Source organism: Meles meles, chromosome 21, assembly GCF_922984935.1.
Source record: "Meles meles chromosome 21, mMelMel3.1 paternal haplotype, whole genome shotgun sequence".
NCBI lineage: Eukaryota > Metazoa > Chordata > Mammalia > Carnivora > Mustelidae > Meles > Meles meles.
The window spans coordinates 42,176,828-42,195,406 of NC_060086.1; the positions used below are offsets into that span (position 1 = coordinate 42,176,828).

Sequence of the window (18,579 nt, forward strand, 5' to 3'; positions counted from 1 at the left end):
AAAACTGGAAGGGAGTGCGTATGATGGTGGTTGGAAGTGCCTATGACATCATCAAGCTAAAAGGACACACCAACTGGACCCCTGGCTTCAGTCTGGCTGATCTCACTGAACCCATGCTGAAAAGCTAGCCAGGATCCGTCCAGGGACACGATGGTGGAGGGAACGCATGGCACCGAGAAGGAAAGTCTTCCTGAGCCTTCCGTGCAGGCCAAATGCTCCAGGATTAACTAGTGTGATCAACCGGAAGCTGGATAAGGAGGTCGTTCAGCTCAAGAAACGTGCAGACACTTTGCAGGACATCCAGAAAAACCTAAAGGCCTGTGACCTCCGGCTTCTAGGCTGTAGAGATTCCAACACTATCGTGTGATGAGCCATGATCTCCTAGTTTCCGCCCACGTGCACGGGCCACGGTTCCCGTTCCTCCTCCTCCGTGTGTGGCTCCGGGCTCTCCGACCCAACGCCCGCACGGGGTTCAGTGCTTGCAGTGTGAGCAGCACCTGGACATTTCTCCACCCGTCAGGAAAAAACACAACCGGCCGGACGGATGCCAACTCACTCCTGCTGTCTGCAGCCGCCTCTGTAACCCGGAGAGCTGCTGCGCCAGGACCCATGGCAGAGCCGGGACCCCTCGCCCCCGACGGTCGCCAGGGAGGCACTCCGCCATGCCGATGGCCCGACACCGCTTGGACCCCCAGCTGTCAAGCGCACTCTTCCAGCCAGGACATTGCAGCTTCTCTGGAAGACGCCCCGGCGGCTTCTGAAGTTTGGCGTTGCGAGAGTTCCTCCCGCGTACGCTGACAACGAGCCTTTCCTCTATCACTCAAACCCTGAATGACGGCCTCCAGTACTGCAGCTCCACCGGCACTGGGACCGGACACAAAACCACTGTGTTCCGACACACAGACCGAAGGCGCGGACGTCCGTGTATCGGGAAGAGAGCCCTGGCGTGCTGTAGCTCTGTAGCTCAGTTCCGCCCAGCATCTGTGGAGCGGCCCCCCGTGCCCCCCACATGCATCGCAGGGCGCGGTGACAGCCCTCGGTGTGGGCACCGCTGCTGTGGGCTGGGAATGCACGTCTCTCTGGGCCACCGTTCCCTACTAAATATGAAAAATGTTATGGATGTCCCTCTGTTTTACAATGTATCATTAAAACCTACAATAACGGTTTCAGATAAAATTGAGAAATGTTTTTCAGGAATCTTCAAATTTTATTGCAAAACAAGTCAGCCAAGTGCCCTGAGGTCCTGTTGTGTGTCAGGATCTCAACGCAAGAATTTACGGGGTGACACTGAGTCACAGTGATTACGGCAGGCGTAACTGAAGACAGCTACTAAGAGCCCCGCAGAAACACCGAGGCCTCAAGAAATGTCTAAACCTGCACATCTTTATTCTGTAACCCTGAAACCTACTCCTACAGAAGACTCAGAAACAACAAAGCACACAGTCCAGCAGCCGCCAAAGCAACGATGTCACGATCCAATGTGCAGCCTCTGAAGACAGGCACCGCACACTCGGAGAGATCGGGGGGAGAACACAAAGATCCCCTTAATGCGATGACACGGTTCCCACCGTGCCCCTTGGGCTGCGCACTGAGAGCCACTGTCGTTAGAACAACGTGCCTGACAGGCCTTCCCTGCCAAGTAAGAGATTGCGCTACCTTTGGCCACCAGTGGCCCAGAGACCCTCAAATGGGAGGGAAGGGAAGAGAAGCTGAACAAAGGGAGGGAAGGCAAGAGGCCTTGGTCCTGCTCAGAAGCCAGGCTGCAGGGCCCTGGGGAAGGCCCTAGGCCCACAAGCCGTCTGAGGAGTGACCCCACGGCTGCATCAGAGCAGGTCCTTCTGAGGGACCCCAGCACGCGTGGGCCCAGGAAGCTTGGCGCACAGACCTGCCTGGAGTGCGCACCAGGTGGTGCCCACACCGTCCAGACCAAAGCCCCTTCCTCCCTGCTCCGTAGACACGGACTCCTAAGCAACACCACTTGAGGAAGGGTAAACTCCCGACAAGGGCAGGTCATTCCACTGGGCTGACATCTTGCTGCACTTTTTCCAGAGACAGTAATTTCTAATGGTCTGCACTCCTAGTTCATTACCCACTGCTTCTGCTCTGCACCCCGCCTCCCCACTTACTCCTGCAGGCTCACCTAGCTCGGCCCTCTAACCCCACGCCCACCCCAACACACCTCCCTGCTCATCCCCGCGCAAGACTCCCCCCTGCCCAAGTGAAAGGTGAAACCGTAAAAAAAGTGAAGAAAGTGTCTTCTCACCATGACCAAGACGGAACACAGAAAATAAAAACATGGATGCATTTGACCTTGTAAGAACTTACAACTTCTATACAAAAGTACGCACAAAAACCTGAAAGGATCAAGTGAAGAAAAATGTTTGTGAAACATACAACAAAAATGTTCCTCATGTCCACGGCTCCCAGAGTCCATTTCGGAAAGACGGAAAACATACAGGAAGAAAAAAGAGTCGAAAACCACGAGTACCTTGAAAGACAAACAACACGCCCAGTGACGTTTCCCTCAACCGGAACACAGATGCGCATTCCCATGACCCATTTGTGGAGCATGGGAGCGCGCAGGGGAGGCAAGAGAGCTGGGAGCTGGGGGTTCCCCGCCACTGTGGCCACAGGGCACCACATTCACGGGCTCCCCCTCACCCCACCTGCCAACCCAGGGCTCCCCGTGACAACACCCAGCAAGCGGGAAAACCGACGTGAAAAGGATTATCTGTGACGGTAATCCCTGCAATTCCCACACGTCTCACCCGGGGGCAGCGGTCATTTGGCCGGTGGTAAATCCGCATCGGAAGGCAGATGCTGGCAGGGCCGGCTCATGCAGCCCCAGGGGCAGCAGCCCCGAGGGTCCCAAACCCACTCATCCCCAGGATCAAAACCTCCAAAGCCCCAACTCCTGCTGGACCCTCTGAGGGTCCTTGTTTCCAGAGCATTAATGGCAGCAGGGAGGTGTGAGCGGCGCAGGGCCTGGCAGGCAGTGGAGACGAAGGGCAGGCGCACCTCTCTCCGTCTCCCGCCAGCCAGCTCCGCACGCTCCTCCGCTCTCCTACATGGAGCGCTGCTCGCGTCCGTGAATTCTTACCAAGGGTTTCCACTGGCCTGCTTCTCCAGTAACAACCTCTTCTCATCTTCGGAGAACTCTAAGTCCAGTTCAAAAGAATTAGTGTCCAGGTCATGGATATACTGCTCGATGTTGCTGCCCGCCGTGTGTGGCAGGCCTGCATCCGCGGTGGACAGGGAGTGAGAGGACGACGACGAGGACACCTGCATGCAGCCGAACTGGCTCAGGAGGTTGTCGTACTGCACAGAGAAGAGGAAGAATGAGACCCATGTGCCACTTCCCCTGGGCCCCCAAACCAGACCCAGCAAGCTCACGCTATGGAGGTCCTGAGGCCCCATGGCCGCTGACTCCTCCTGCACTGGAGGGCAGGCCCCTGAACCGAGACAGGACTGGATGCTGCCAGTTCTGGTCCCCCTCCTGATGCGCTGAGCCCCAGTCCTCAGCCCCAGGAAGAGGAGACTCAGGGCCTGGGGCCTGCTGACCTCTGCAAGCCCCTGCTACCCTGACGAGGGGAAGGAAGAGGAGGGACCCTCCTGTGAGCTCAGGAGCCCTCATCCTTGATGCTGTGGCTCAGCGTTTCTAAGTCTGTGGTTGTCACCCTATATCCCAACTTGACGGACTGCAATGAATTAAAAAAGTATATATCCCTTTTAACTACGGCAAGTATGAAACTTGATACAGAGTTGTGTGCTCTTCTGGAGAAGGCTACAAACCAGCGGTGACAGAAAAATGGACTTCCTCACAGATGTGGCCTGCGCACCAGACACGCCTGTGGCCAGCGAGAGGGCCAGAGAGCCCCCAGCAGAGACCTGAGCAGGAGCGCTCGCCCTTGACGGCCTGCTCCACGCAGCTGCAGGCCCCACGCCTCAACCCCACTGCTGCCAAATACGAGGGAAAAGAAGCCACCAGCAATCGCCGAGACCAGAGTCCGTGTGTCCTTCCAAGTCCCCTGTGCCTCCACAAAGGCCCGGGCTGCCTCCCTTGAAGGTGGGCCCAGACAGAGCACCCCCACCCCAGCCCTGCAGACTGAGCTCCCAAACTCCCTCCTCGCTGCCGGGAGGCTCTTCCCCTAGTGCTCGCACAGCACAGACAGCAGGTTCAGCCCCATCTCACCAGCTCCTGGCTGGGACTGACCCTGGACAGTCCCACGGCCCATCACCTAGGTAAGGTCTTCTAGCACATTCTCTGCTTCTGCTCTGTGAGGACTCCCTGGGCCAAGGCCGCCTCTGTTCAACATCCCGAAGTTTACAGAGGCCTCCACGAGCACCCGTGTTGCCGGGCGCGCACAGCAAACTCCCCACGCTGCTGCTGCACGGAGGCTCCCTCCCAGGGTTCTCCACCTGGCCCGCTCCCTCTGGGGAACAACCGCGAGCACCACCACCAGCCACGGCAGCAGATCAGGAACACGCAAGAGAACCGAGCGCCAGTGCTCTCTGTTCACTGAGTAAACACCGTTCCCAGCTCCTTGCCCCCAGACGGAGCCCCCTTCCTGCTGAAAAGGACCGCAGACTCTCTCGGGGCCTCACGGACGAGAGCATGCCCCTGCGAGACTGTTAACGGCCACAGACCTGGAGTGCCCTGTCCCGTGTGTGACACCTTCCTGGGGCTAGGCTCCCTGCACTGTCCGCGCTGAGAGTGTGGCACAGCGAGGGCTGCCTGAAAACCCACCAAGGCTTTCCAGCCCCGCAGCGTTGAAAGCTGAGTCTCCGCCCCCACCAGAAGGAAGCCACTGACCAAGGGAGCTGGCTTTACGAGGGCCACACCCGACACGGAGAAGCCAGGGCCCGTGGCGTAGGGAATGCGACGCACTGGCAGGCAGACGGCCTGCCCGAGACCCTGCTCCGTGCGTGCACACGCGTGCACAGGCACACGCAGCCAAGCCCCGGGCGCGAGCGGCCACTTCGGAGCCGGGGGACGCCCCCGCCCACTCACTCTGACCGGCCGTGGCTCAGGAAGGACGTCAGGCCCGGGAGGACGGAGTCTTGAGGCGGGGTCCCCCGCAGTCCGCACATGCCGAGGCCGCTGACAGCCGAGACCACCCCAGTGGGGGCAGCAGACCGGCAGTGAGTGCGGATGGCTACCCACATCTAACTCCCTTCAAGTCTGGGCACAAAGGATGTTTTAGGACAACGAAAGGGCGATGTGTTGTTTACAACAGTAAGCAGGAGACGGAAGAAACTCGATCCCTGGGAGAAGACGTGAGCTGTCATTCTGACTAAGCTCTAGACGACTTCTAGAGAAAATCCAAGCTTCCTGGTCAATTACTGCGGCACGCTACACACGGGAACCGGCTAGAGTGAGCCACGACGACAGAAGTTACGCGAAGAGAACGGACTGCAGATGGTAACACAAACACGCGCAATCAGTTTTAAACACGAGGGCTCACGGTAGAGGATGAGGAGGGAGCACAGGACGGCCAAGGAGCTGGTCACAGGTGGTGTGAGGGAGGTGCACGCCGCTCGCTGCCCCCCCCGCCCCCCTGCCCACTCCTGTATCTCCACCTCCCCCATGAGGATGCTCAAACAACAAAGTAAACTCAAGACCCCACCTCGACCGCGCACTAAAATCCAAAAGTGACCAGTGTCCAGCCTCAATGCCACGTCCCCCAGAAGTTCAAAACAGCAGCATCCTGGGCTTCTTTTTTTTTTTTAAAGATTTTATTTATTTACTTGACAGAGAGAGATCACAAGTAGATAGAGAGGCAGGCAGAGAGAGAGAGAGGGAAGCAGGCTCCCCGCTGAGCAGAGAGCCCGACGCGGGACTCGATCCCAGGACCCTGAGATCATGACCTGAGCCGAAGGCAGAGGCCTAACCCACTGAGCCACCCAGGCGCCCCGCATCCTGGGCTTCTTAAACATGAGAAGCATTGCAGAATGTCTTTAGACGCAAGATTACAAGGCACCACCCGAAAGCAGAAGACAGAAGCCCAGGGGGACGGCATGGAGGGTTCTGCTCCCACGGGCTCCAGTCTCCTCAACCCAACTGCGGGCTCCCTCTGGGTGGAAACGAACTACAGGAAGTGCCCTCGCTCCCCGGCCTGGCCATCTGTGCTCGGGGCAGACGGGCAGTGTGGGTGCTTCCCTGGACCCCTACTGGGGAGACTTGGACAGGGCTGCACGGTGCTCAGCCACCAACAGGTCTATGCTGGCCCCCCTCCAGCCACGCACCCCACAGGCTGGGCTCCCAGGGCCCCAGCACAGACCCGATGCGCGCCGAGGAATGACAGCACACGGCACCGTGGGGTGTCCCCGACACACCCACGCACGTGCATAGGCACACCCAGAGACACACCCACGCACCCACGCACCCCAGCACACAGAGTGCGTGCACACTCGCATACCCACCCCACACACTCACAGACGCACACGGGCCACGCTCGGGTGCGCGCGCACACACGCCGGTGGACTCACGTTTCCATAGCAGTCCTCGTCGTCCTCTGACATGGCCGGCAGGTAGGCGGTGAGCTTCGGAGGCGTCTGATGTTGCAAGTTCTCCCACGTGATGGATTCGAAGAACGGATGAGCTCGCAGGGGGCCATAGCCTCCCATTTCCTCACAGCCTAATCGCTTTGTGGCATCTAAAACCTGGAACAGAAGCCAACACGTGTCAGCGCGCGGACCGACTCTGCCTAAAACATTCTCTGAGCACTCTGTTTCCTTCCGTGTCATCTCGGACACGGGAGGGCACCATGGCCTGTCCCGCCCCATCCCACCGTGTGCTGGGGAAGGCGGAGTCACCTCGGGGCCACCTCGGGGCCACGTCTACCTCTCTCAAGCTCCTAGCCTTCCCCTCACACAGATGAAAATAACCCAAAATCTAATGAATAGCAGTAAGTGTTCTCTTAAAATACACAAATTAAAAATACTACAACCAAGAAAAAAATGAACATGCTGTCTTTAAGAACAGGAGACGGAGAGCCTGTCCGGACGGCGAGCCCCACAGACAGAACACAAATGCCGTGTGCTCCCGCCCGTGCTTCACCTCAAAGGACCAACAACTGTCTCCTCCCAGGTTCAGCCTCGTGCCCCTAAACCCACCGAGTGTCAGCACGCTGCCCACTGACGGGCCAGGCCGAGCCGGGACCGACCCTGTTCCCCAGGACGAAAGGAAAGTGAAGGGGGGGTCCGGCAGCCACACGCGGGGGAAGGGCTCTGCGGCCGCTCAGCACAGACCCACGCCGCTTTCCTGAGCACACGCCTGCCTGGTCCGTAGCACCCAGGTGACCCTTCAAACCCCCTGCAGCAGACGCAGCTGACGGCCAGAGATGTCACCGTGCAGGGTTCACAGCCGCCTGCACTGTGACACACCCAGCCGCTCCAGCAACCAGTAACTTAAAATGCTCTGCGTGCTGATGGACAAGTGCGAAGCGACACGAAGACTTCCTGTCCTGCTAAGTCAAGAATCCGGCATCTGGAAACTGAAAAGGACTTACAGAGATGAGGCAGAAACACTAATCTACCCACACTCTCTATCAACCCGAAGACACCCTTTGGTTAAACACTGGGGCCTCCAGGAAAGCTGCTCTGACCACAAGTTCAGAGGGACTCAGGCTGTGTCTGTCCGATCGGCTTGCAGAAGAAAATTCAGAATATTTACCAAAAGTTTTTCCACAAGGTCTCTTGCCTTAGGGAAGAATTTTTCAGGGAAGTCATATTCCAACTTAATGATCTTCTGAAATATAAGATATTCATTTCTGTAAAACAAGAAAGCCATCACTTTGACAGAGTGCACGAACCTCCCCAACACAGAGCTTTAACATTCCTGACCCAGCAGTCACCCTCTCCCCCTGCAGAAGCCCGAACCCGGGCCCAGCCCCAGGGGCTGCCCCCTCCCACCTCTGTCGCACCTGCTGTGAGGGGCTTGGGGGCGGTGGGTGGGCTTACCCCGCTCGAAAAGGCGGCAGTCCGGCCACAAGCTGGTATATTATACATCCGAGAGCCCAGAGGTCTGAACTTTAAGGCAGGGGAAAAAGAGAAAAGAATGACATTTGTAAAATTTCCGTGACAAGCACAGTTCACTTCTGACCACCCCATTTCAGCCTTTGATCTACTTCTGTCCTTTAAAACCAGGTCAATGTGAGGCTGGGAAGCTGCTTGGGGTCCTTCTGGAGGGGGCCCCTGGGGACCTGGACTCCGAGGATCCCAGGCACAGCAGGCACCCCGGGGCCAGGCCGTGCAGCCATAGACCCGCCACTGCCCGTGGGGACACCCAGCTTCCTCACAGGGCCCGTGTGGACCTGAAGAGGCAGCAGAGGTCACTCCTGACTAAAGAAACAAGGACAGTGACAGAGAACCTTCTTCCAGCGTGGGGCGGCGGGTAGCGGTGCTGGTGAGGGGCCTTGGCACTCGCTGCAGGCGGGTAGAGCGAGGAACCAGCTTCCATCCTCTCACATCTCCAGCGTCTAGCCCCGGGCCACAGATGCAAGCCAGGGGGCCGAAGCGGACAATCCAAACGAGGTGCACAAAGCAAGCTTTAACTCTGTCCCTTCCTGGACTTGTGAAAATCCCTCCTCCTCCTTTACAAACACTTTGATTCCACGTTTTACAAGAAACAGTTCTAAACCTCCCGAAGTTGTTTCCAGAACCAGCTGGCAGGGACGCTGGAGGGGGCGCTCTCCTCGCCCGCGATGTCGCCACTCCCTTCCCCCCTGCCCTGCTCTCTCTCGGTGCCCCTCAACACCCTCAGAGCTCACGGCTGATACCGACCTTGCCTATCTGGTTTCCCCGGGACGTCTTTCATTCCGTCCCCAGCTCAGCACGACAAAGGCGTCGAGACCCAACTCCTCCCGCACCGTCAGCTGCCTCCCCCGAGCCCCCAGTGTGCGAGGACACAACCAGCTTCTGCAAAGGGCCACAGCCTGGACCTCAGGAGATGAGACCGTAGGGCGCAGGCAGCAGGACCCAGCCAGCCGCAGTGCCGAAGGACACGTGCACAGGTTAAAACATAAAACAGATCAGAAATCTGAGGCATGACATACAAGTGGAGTGAGGGGCACTTAAAAAACCAATCTACATTCTACCCAGTAACTAGTTTTATACTCAGTTTTCTCTACTGTCTAGTTAAAACGGGAGCCACACAAGACAGACACCAACAGAAAAGCCTTGCCCCTTGGGAGTGGCAGCGGCCAGAGACCGGGCGGCAGGCTATGGGCAGGCTGGCGTCTCCAGCAAACAGGGCTGTCCGCACGGCCAGGCCCGGGGCTCCGCTCGCCGTGTGTCTACCAGCAGCAGCTCTCCTACCATTTCAGATGGTTTGTTAATAAACCCTGAAGAGGGAAGCTGGTGTAACATTTCTGGAAAGCAGTAAGTACCAAGGATTTTTTTAAAAATTTATTTATTTGACAGAGAGATTGCAAGTAGGCAGAGAGGCAGGCAGAGAGAGAGGAGGAAGCAGGCTCCCCACCGAGCAGAGAGCCCGATGCGGGACTCGATCCCAGGACCCTGAGATCATGACCTGAGCCGAAGGCAGAGGCTTAACCCACTGAGCCACCCAGGCGCCCCCCAAGAATTTCTTAAATGCTAAATTAGACCAAGTCATTCCTCTTCCTGCAATCCAAGCAGAGGACCGTGAGGCAGCCCCGGCAGACTCGGGACAGGCAGGGGCGCCCTTCCACGTTGGGGCCGGGCACGTGCTGCACGTGGCAGTCAAGCCGGATTGTGCCACGGGAAGGAAAAGCACCTGGGCGCCAACAGTTAGGGAAGAGCTCAATGAACTACAGTAAATGCACGTGCTGGAAGGGCACAGGTGGCACAGACGTCTACACATGACCTCAGGGACACGGAGAGATGCTGGTGCCATGATCCCGGGAACAGGCTCAAGCTAAAGGGTCACATGAACCCGCAGAAGTACGCAACTGGAAAGACACGCCAGGTCACTATCCAGCGTCTGTCAGCAGGCAGGAGACGCTGAGTGTTTCTTGCTCTTTTACCTTCCATGTTTTCTAAGCGTTCTTTGTAATACCCGGGTGTCATTTTTAGAAGCAGAAAAGAAATCTTAACTATTTTTGAATAAATATCATGACTTAAAACATTTAAAAGCGTAAGAAGATACGCAATGAGGACTCCCTCACAGAACTATCCCCGCAGGCCCCTGGAGGGCCACTGTCCCCACTGCTGGTGAACCCACCCAACAGAATTTCAATGACGGACAAGTCAACGTGGGGTAGACATTCTCTTTCCAGTTTTCACACAGAAGGCGGCGGCCACTGTGTCTTCCTAGCTCACCCAGGAGAGCCCCCATCGGTGCTGAAGGACTGCTTTATGCTAAAAACCCCAAATCGAGGGAAAGCGAGCCCTTAGGCAGCCGTGAGATAGGCTTCAAGAATCTGGGCCGCGGCACCCACCACCCAGAGGAGGGTTTCCCAGCCTTGGCTCTACGGACCCCCGGGGCCGATTCACTCCTGCTGCGGAGGCGCATCTGCTTCCCACCACGCCGAGCAGGGTCCCCGGCTTCCACCTGCTAGTCGGCAACAGCACTCCCCTCCGCACCCCTGCCAACTGCTGACAGCAGAAGTGTCCAGACAGGGCCAGATGTGCCCCAGCTAAGAAGCCCTGCCCTACGACTACGTCTGGCCCATGGTAAGAGTTCCGAATCTGCTGAGTGAGTAGGAGTAAAAACAAAAACAAAGAACCCAGAGACCGCTAAGTGGCCCAGCCACCTTCATGGACTCCCTATGGCTCCACCCCCTGGAGAGTCACTAGAAAGCGGTCACACTCAGCAACAGAGCCACCCCAGAACCACTCAGTCCTCTGCTACCTCTGGCAGGGTCCGTCTCTCAGGACAGCGGGTCCTTGCAGCTGGTCAGTTGCAAGGTGTCAAAGTGTCAGTACAGGACACTGACCATACAGCCCTTGGGCAGCCCGAAGGAGCCCCCACCCCACGCCCCAGCAGCAAAAAGCCAGGGGGAAGCTCCAGCCGCAGAACCTGTCATCCAGGATGGCTCTCCACACTGAGACCCCAGACTCTACTGCCCCCTCTCTGTCCTCCGCCTGCCTCGGACCCACGCAAGGCCGCTCTCCCAACTTCTCCCTGCTCGCAGCCATCGGCAGCCTCACCCCCTTCTCCCCCGCTGTCCCACTGACTCTTCACTCTCCAGACCTCTTCCTGTGAGCAGAACCTCACCCATGCACCTCTCGTTTTCAAACTCAGGGCTTCAACCCTGAGGCTCCAGGCCCATGCCAGTTCGAAGGACTGGGTAGGGAGAGCTTGAACTGGCTGGGCCCCAGCTGTGAAACCAGCTCCAACCCTCCCAAACAGGCTGCCTTCCTGGCCTCTCCCCACACTCCGCGGAGCCTGGTTTGCTCGAGCTGACCTGTCCCCTGTCACCGCCAGGGAGCACCAGCCCGAGGCAGCACTCAGGATCCTGGGGCTCAGGGACACGGCAATGACTACACACCTCTTGGTCACACGTCTCCCCCACTGAATAGCTGCTCCTGAAGGAACAAGAGCAAATCTCAAAGCATCAAGCCGCAGTAGCCCCAGGAAGCGTAACACAGAACGACAGAGCAGCACACAGGTTATCCGAGAAAGATACTGACAAAGGTCGCAAGAGGCACTCTCGTAACTGTTCACTGTGCGTGAAAAAACGGACGTAACAGCTACTAGAGAGAACAGAAAATAGTCTGGATCAAGTGCAAGCAAGTTACCTTTTACAGGCCGACTTCTCGGTGAGCAGCTCTGGAGACACATACTGGGCTGTTCCTACAAACGAGTTGGCCCTGGCTGATGAGAAGAGGAGAAAGGGAGAGCGGTCACACGCTGAGCCAAGCATTCTGCAGCGCCGCACCGCGGGCACTCACCCGCCGGGACGTCCTGGCTCGCTGGCAGGACTGCAGCTCTCGGGCACAGCACGAGTCCCCTGGAATTGGACTGTACACTCCCAAGCCCCTGCCTGGTCCAGGGCCCTCCCCGGTCCAGAGCCCTCCCCTCAAACCCCCTTTCTTGGGGCTCTCTCCTCCAAGAGCTGGCTCAAAGGTCAGCGGCTCTGTGACGCCAGCCCTGATGGCCAGGGCAGTCCCTCTCGGCCACCCTGCCGCGCAGACACACCAGAGAGGCGTTCGCCCAGCGTCCCGTTACCTGGGAGCATCTTGAAGACGGGCGGCCGGTCTGTCTGGTTCACCACTGCACCTGCGGTGCCTAAAACAGCCCCAGACACACAGCAGGCACAGATGGGACACGTGCAGATGTGGGAACAGACCTGACCTCCTGAAAGCTACGCGTCCCTAACAGAGCTCACGGAGGTTAGGGGCGATGAGGGGAGTGAGACCCAGGAGCTCCGGCCAGGGACGCTTCTCCACACCCACCACTTCCAGTACAGGGCTGGGGAACACCAGGTCTGCCAAGCTCGACCCACACCCCCAGGGTCAGTGACAGCAGGAGCCTCCGGACCTGCCCTTCACACAACAGATGACGCAACACCACCTGAGCCATCCCAGCAGCCCTCAAGGCCCTCAGGGGCTCCTGAGGCATCCGAGTTGGGTGTCCTCTGACACAGGGGACAGTAAAGCTATTCTGCCTTGCCCTGTCACCGACAGACACAGGACCAGAATTTCCACGGGACAGCTGCCCACCGTGTGAGCGTGTGTGAAATGCTGTGTCACCCCCAATGCCCCCCGGGAGACGCCCCCCCATCACTTGCCGTGACCTGCCATGCACGGTCTCCCACCCCAGCCCCATGTGAACAGCGCCCCGCACGCACGCGGAACAGCTGTGGGCAATGCTCCCGCCCCGCTCGGACAGGACCCCGGAGGAGACTCCCTTTCCCAGCAGCAGGGTCCGGCTCGGTTGTCTCCTGTCCAGCACCCCGTGGCAGACGGAGACCGAACCACAGATTAACATCGTTTTGCTCCAGGCAAACAAGCCCCGTGACTGAGCCTGACCCTCTCACAGATCAAACGGTCTTTCTTCTCAGTATCTTTAATAATCCCTGCTAGAAAGTATTTGTCCCTGAGGACACATTTTCCTGAACCGACCTGAGAGGTGAAACATCACAGCAACACACCTACCAGCGAACCGCCTCCAGCCCTCCAGGCCACGGCGGAGGCCAGGGACACAGGAGGCAGCAACCAGCCCCACGCAGGGCCCTGCCAGGTGGGCTTACTGACAAGTGTCCCAGCTTCTCTACTCAGGGTTCTCAGCGGGGGACAAACAGGCCCGTTTGTTGTCCTGGCAACGCCGGGAGACATTTCCCGCTGCCACAGCAGGGGCGTGAGGGAGTTCAGTGGACAGACCCCACAGGGTTACAGACAGCAGGAGCACCCCAGCGCCACACGTGCCCAGGCCCTGGGTGGCCTCTGTGCAGCCTCCCTGGGACAGGGCTGTCCCACCCTCTGGAGGCACGGCTGCAAACGGAACAGGTGGAGCCAGCCCCGTTCTGGGACATTCTGGAGGACGGGGAGCTGGGGAAGGGAGAAGAGCCGAACGTCCCTTCATCGTCCCTTCATCGTCCCTGCTCGGCTGTGTCTGCTGAGTCGGGGGAAGCAACCCTCTCCTCCTGCACAGACTGGAGGCTCTGAACTGGGCACCTCCGCCTAGGCCTGACAGAGCAGTGACCTGAGGTTACAGCTACCTGGGACAAGCACAACAGACCTATGTTTGGTCAAAAATTCTTGACCGTGTATGGCTATAAATAGCACAACACCTGAATTAAACTGCGAACGGAAACCAGGGCGCCCAGCCACAGCAATGCGGCACACGGCGTCTGGGCTGAGCGAGGCCACCGCATCCCCGCTCACCACCCCCGGGGCGGCCTACAGCGCGGGGGCTCGCCGTGGGGGAGACTCCCTGCCTCGAGGCCTCAGAGGCAGATGCCCAGGAGGAAGACACAGACGGAGCCAGTGTGCTCGCGCCTCCCCACACGTCCCCAGACGTGGTCTCTGTCTTCGTCAGCGCTCCGAGGGGCGATCCTGGGTACTGGGGCCCTGGGGTCAGCAGGAGTCCCCGGGGGAAGGCAGGGGAGAGCCACGGGCGCTACCCTTCCTGCCTCACACCACGCCGCACCCCTCTCCCACCACGATGCCCCCACCTGCCCGGAGCGGAGAGGCTCACAGTCCCCCGTGGGGATCCAGCCCTGTTGCTTCCTCGGCCCTGCGCTCCTCAGCCCCCCCCCTCAGTCAGTGGCTCTCTGCGCAGACCGCGGTGGCACCTGCTTCCTGCCAGGACCCTGAGCGACACTGCCAGGGACACTGAGGTGACTGAGAAGAGGAAAAAAGAACCCGAGAGCCAAAACCAAATGAAACCGTTCAATGATGCGATGAATCAAAGAAATGCAAATGAAAACATGATGGCCTATCAAGTCAGCGAAGATAAAAAGGAAATACGCACTGTGGGCAAGGATGAGAGAGGACACATACCCAGTGCTACCGGTGGGAATATGGAAGGGTGTCGTTTTCAGGGGAGCAAGTTTCCAAAACGCACCAAAACCCACAGACAACAAACCTGCCCTCTGAGCCAGTAGCTCGACTCCTGGCAGCTCGTCCTCAAGGACAGATGCAGCACAGGCAGGAGACCGACACGGACCCTGGGAGCCCCACTGGGTAATTCACTCGATCCGCCGGGCGTCCATTCTGCACAGGAAGCACGCGCTGCTTCTGTAACTTGGTTTTTTTAAGATTTTATTTACCCGAGAGAGAACAAGAGTGTGTGAGAGCACAGAAGGTGAGAGAGAAGCAAACTTCCTGATGATCAAGGAGCCCCACATGGGGCTCGATTCCAGAAGCCCGGGATCACGACCTGAGCCGAGGGCAGACGCCCAACCAACTGAGCTACCCAGGTACCCCTGAGATTCGTTTTTTTAATGCTATAATTAAAGAGTTCTAAAACTGTATTTTTGATTGAAAAGATGTATGCATAATTGAATAAGTAATTCATAAGTAAATAAATGATTTTGCGTTTAAATAGCTACACGATGCACCAAATAAAGTCTAAAAGACATACACCGTCCCCGCCCCAGCCCACGGCTGGGCTTTAAACAATCAGGATGTTATTAGGGCTGCATGGTTGCTGCAGGCTTTCTGGGCCTGGCATGGCTTGTTTCCCATGACACCTGCTGCTTCCTCTCCCCCAGGAGCCCACGCACACCTTTGTAGATGTGGGACTCCAAGTCCCCAGGGAGGCAGGAAGCCCCACCCCCCAGGACAGGAGCTCTCTTGTTAGTCATGAGATAAAGACTCCTCTGGCGTGTGGAAGAGAACAGGACTGCCCTCAGAGTGATGTTCTAGAGGCATAAAATAAAACATGCAGGATGAGACAAAGGACAAAAATACCAAAATATTAAAGCAGTGACCGTGAGATGTAACAGTACGTGATTTTCTTTATCGATGTAACAACGAGATCTGGCAGGTCTAACAGAATTCCGAAGCCAGAATGGGCACATGTAACAGATCAAGAAACTGACAGCCAAAGGGACGCGTGGGGGGCACGGCTGGCTGACTGTGCTCCGGCTCCTGGTTTCAGCTCAAGTTATGATCTCGGGGTCGTGGGATCGAGCTCAGCAGGGAGGCCGCCGGAGACTCTCTCTCCCTCCGTTCCTACCCCAACTTGTGGGCGCTCCTTCTAGAATAAATAAATACATCTTAAAACAAACCAACGAACAGGAACCCGCGACAACCCTAAAGGAACAGAGGGACGCTGTGACCGCCCCGGATGAGCACAGGCACTTATTGCCCACCTTCGCAGTCAAAGACACATTTCATTTCACTGAAAGTTTGGGGAAAATATGCAACTTTTCCCTCTCAGCTTCACGGACAGCGGACTTCTATGCATGACAACCAGGGTAAGAGCCATACAGAGCACTAGAAATGCAGAGACAACCTAGTTCCCTGCCCCCAGGCTCAGAGATGAACCGAAGGCCAAACTGCTCTACCAGTTAGAAAACCAGGCCTACAACCCACCACCGGCCGAAACGCTGCCGTTTCCATGCCTCTGACCCACTGGAAGCAGGCCACAGGGTGAGGGTAAGGAAGAGGGTCTCGGGCTGGGCTGCTGTGTGCACCCTGAAAGTGATTCAAAGAAACTGAACAGCATCCTGGGCCGTGGAACACTCTGGCCACCACCCCGGACTCAGAAGTGCCAGTGACGAAGGACAGACCTCAAGCGATGTTCCCGCGGTCAGAGAACACCTACACTCTCTCCAAAGCTGGCGGCGCAGACTGCTGGTCCCCTACCCATACACCCACAAGTGAAGCACAGCAAACACACTCCGCAAACGGGCCGCGCTCTCGACCAAAGAGGAGCAAACTGAGTGCGGCGACACGTGAGGAGGAGCCTGCACCGCCACCAAGTGGCGTTTACCCCAGGAGCACAAGAATGGTTCACGTGGGAAAATCAATTAATATACTATGTGTCATCAGTATAAAGGGAAAAAAACCCTCACGATCATCTCAACAGACTCAGAAGAAGGATCTAACGAACATCTAACGCTCCTTCACGACAAAAATAATCAGAGAGTAAGAACAGAAAGAACCTCCTCAGCCTGATCAGGGCGTCCAGGAAAACCCCAGGGCAAGCGTCCCACTCGGCAGTGAGACACGGAAGCCTCTCCCCTCAGACCAGGAACACGACCAGGACATGAGCCCAGGCCCTGCCTGCTCCATATGGTCCTGGAGCTCCGACCACGGCAGGGAGGCAAGAAGAGCTAACAGGCATCCAGAGCGGAAAGGAAGAAGTGAAACTGTCTTGAATCACAGATGACGTGATCTTACATACACAGTTTCGAGGAATTTGTTAAAAACTGATCACAACTAAGAACAAAATTCTGCCAGGCTATATAGGACACAAGCTCAGGACCCAAAAATCAAGTGTATTCCTATATACTTGCAGTGAATAATCAAAAATGAAATTCAGAAAACAATTCCCTTACAAGAGCCTCAAAAATAAAATACTTACGAATTTCCTAAAAACAGTGCAGAGCTTGTAGGCTGAAAACTGTGAGAGGTTTTTTTTTTTTTAATTTTTTATTTATTATTTTTTTATAAACATATAATGTATTTTTATCCCCAGGGGTACAGGTCTGTGAATCGCCAGGTTTACACACTTCACAGCACTCTCCATAGCACATCCCCTCCCCAATGTCCATAACCCCCCTCCCCCTCTCCCAACCCCACCTCCACCCAGCAACCCCCAGCTTGTTTTGTGAGATTAAGAGTCACTTATGGTTTGAATGTGAGAGGTTTTTGAAAGAAATGACAAGACCTGGATAAAAAGACCCCCTATGCCGAGGGACCAGAGGACTCAGTACTGCTGTGATGGTGACGCCCCCAGACAGCTCCCCGACATTCTCACCCCCACTGCGGGCCTTTGCTCAGCGCAAGGCTTCAAGGCCCAGCAACACTGCAGGGAGTACCAGAATGCCACTCCATCTAAAAACAACGTTCCCCTGTGAGGACCGACCACGTTCTGTTTACCCCTTTGCATGATCACCTGACGGACACGAGCTGTCTCCACGTTCTGGCTATCAGACAAAGCTGCTTTCAACAGTCCTGTACACCTTTTCTCCATACACGTTCTCAGCTCTCCTGGGTATGCGCCAGGGAGTACAACCGCTGTGTTACACGCTAACTATGGTAACTGCCACCTGACTTCCCAGAGGGACTGCGCCGTTTCATCTTCCCACCTGCAGGACACCAGGGCTCGGGCTCCTCCACACCCATGCTAAGGCTTGTCATCACTGTCGGTCACTGTGATCACAGCCGTTCTAGAAGCAGTGGCTCAGTGTGCTTCTGATCTGCATTTCCCCAATGACCTTGAACGTCTTTTCATTTATGTACTGGCATTTGTTTGTCTTCTTTGGAGAATCGTCTATTCAAACCCTGTGCCCACTTTTAAATTTTTATTTCGTTTTATTTATTTTTTTTTAAAGATTTTTATTTATTTATTTGACAGACAGAGACCACAAGTAGGCAGAGAGGCAGGCAGAGAGAGAGAGGAGGAAGCAGGCTCCCCACTGAGCAGAGAACCCGATGCGGGGCTCGATCCCAGGACCCCGAGGCCACGACCCAAGCCGAAGGCAGAGGCTTTAACCCACTGAGCCACCCAGGCGCCCCTCGTTTTATTTCTTAAGTTATGAAATCTCAGCATAAGTCCCTTAAGATATACGATTTGGCAATATTTTTTTCACTTTCTCAATGGTAACACAGCACAAAAGTTTCCCAAGTGGACGCAGCTATTTCTCTTCTGTCTCTCATGCCTCAGATGGCGCCTCTAAGAACCACTCCCGGCCAACCCCGAGGTCATGGAGATTTACACCTACGCTTCCTTTCAAGAGTTTCAGTTTCTGCATTCTATATTCACATTTCTGCTCTACCCAAATTTAACTTCGGAGTTAGCTTCTGCATATGGTGTGAGGAAGGGGTAAATCATGTTTTTGAAGAACTGGTCAACGCTGAAGGATGACAGTGAACAAGTTCAAGTTTGTTGCAAGTGGCATATAAAGGGGAAAGGAAAGCAAGGACTTATCCCATTTTGTCTCTGTAGTTAATACCACCATAACAGTTACTATGGGG

The 18,579-nt window shown here is 56.4% G+C and overlaps 1 protein-coding gene across 1 annotated transcript in view; it reads right to left on the reverse strand.

Annotated features, from left to right (window-relative positions):
- The window catches only part of PDPK1 (3-phosphoinositide dependent protein kinase 1), a 75,584-nt gene that overhangs the window by 11,958 nt on the left and 45,047 nt on the right, over positions 1-18,579 (reverse strand). Inside the window, exons 7-11 of the mRNA XM_045992583.1 lie at positions 11,725-11,800; positions 7,963-8,031; positions 7,676-7,772; positions 6,490-6,663; positions 3,101-3,318 (exon numbers count right to left, since the gene is read on the reverse strand). Coding sequence (XP_045848539.1) covers positions 3,101-3,318; positions 6,490-6,663; positions 7,676-7,772; positions 7,963-8,031; positions 11,725-11,800 — 634 coding nt within the window. The remainder of the gene's footprint in view (positions 1-3,100; positions 3,319-6,489; positions 6,664-7,675; positions 7,773-7,962; positions 8,032-11,724; positions 11,801-18,579) is intronic.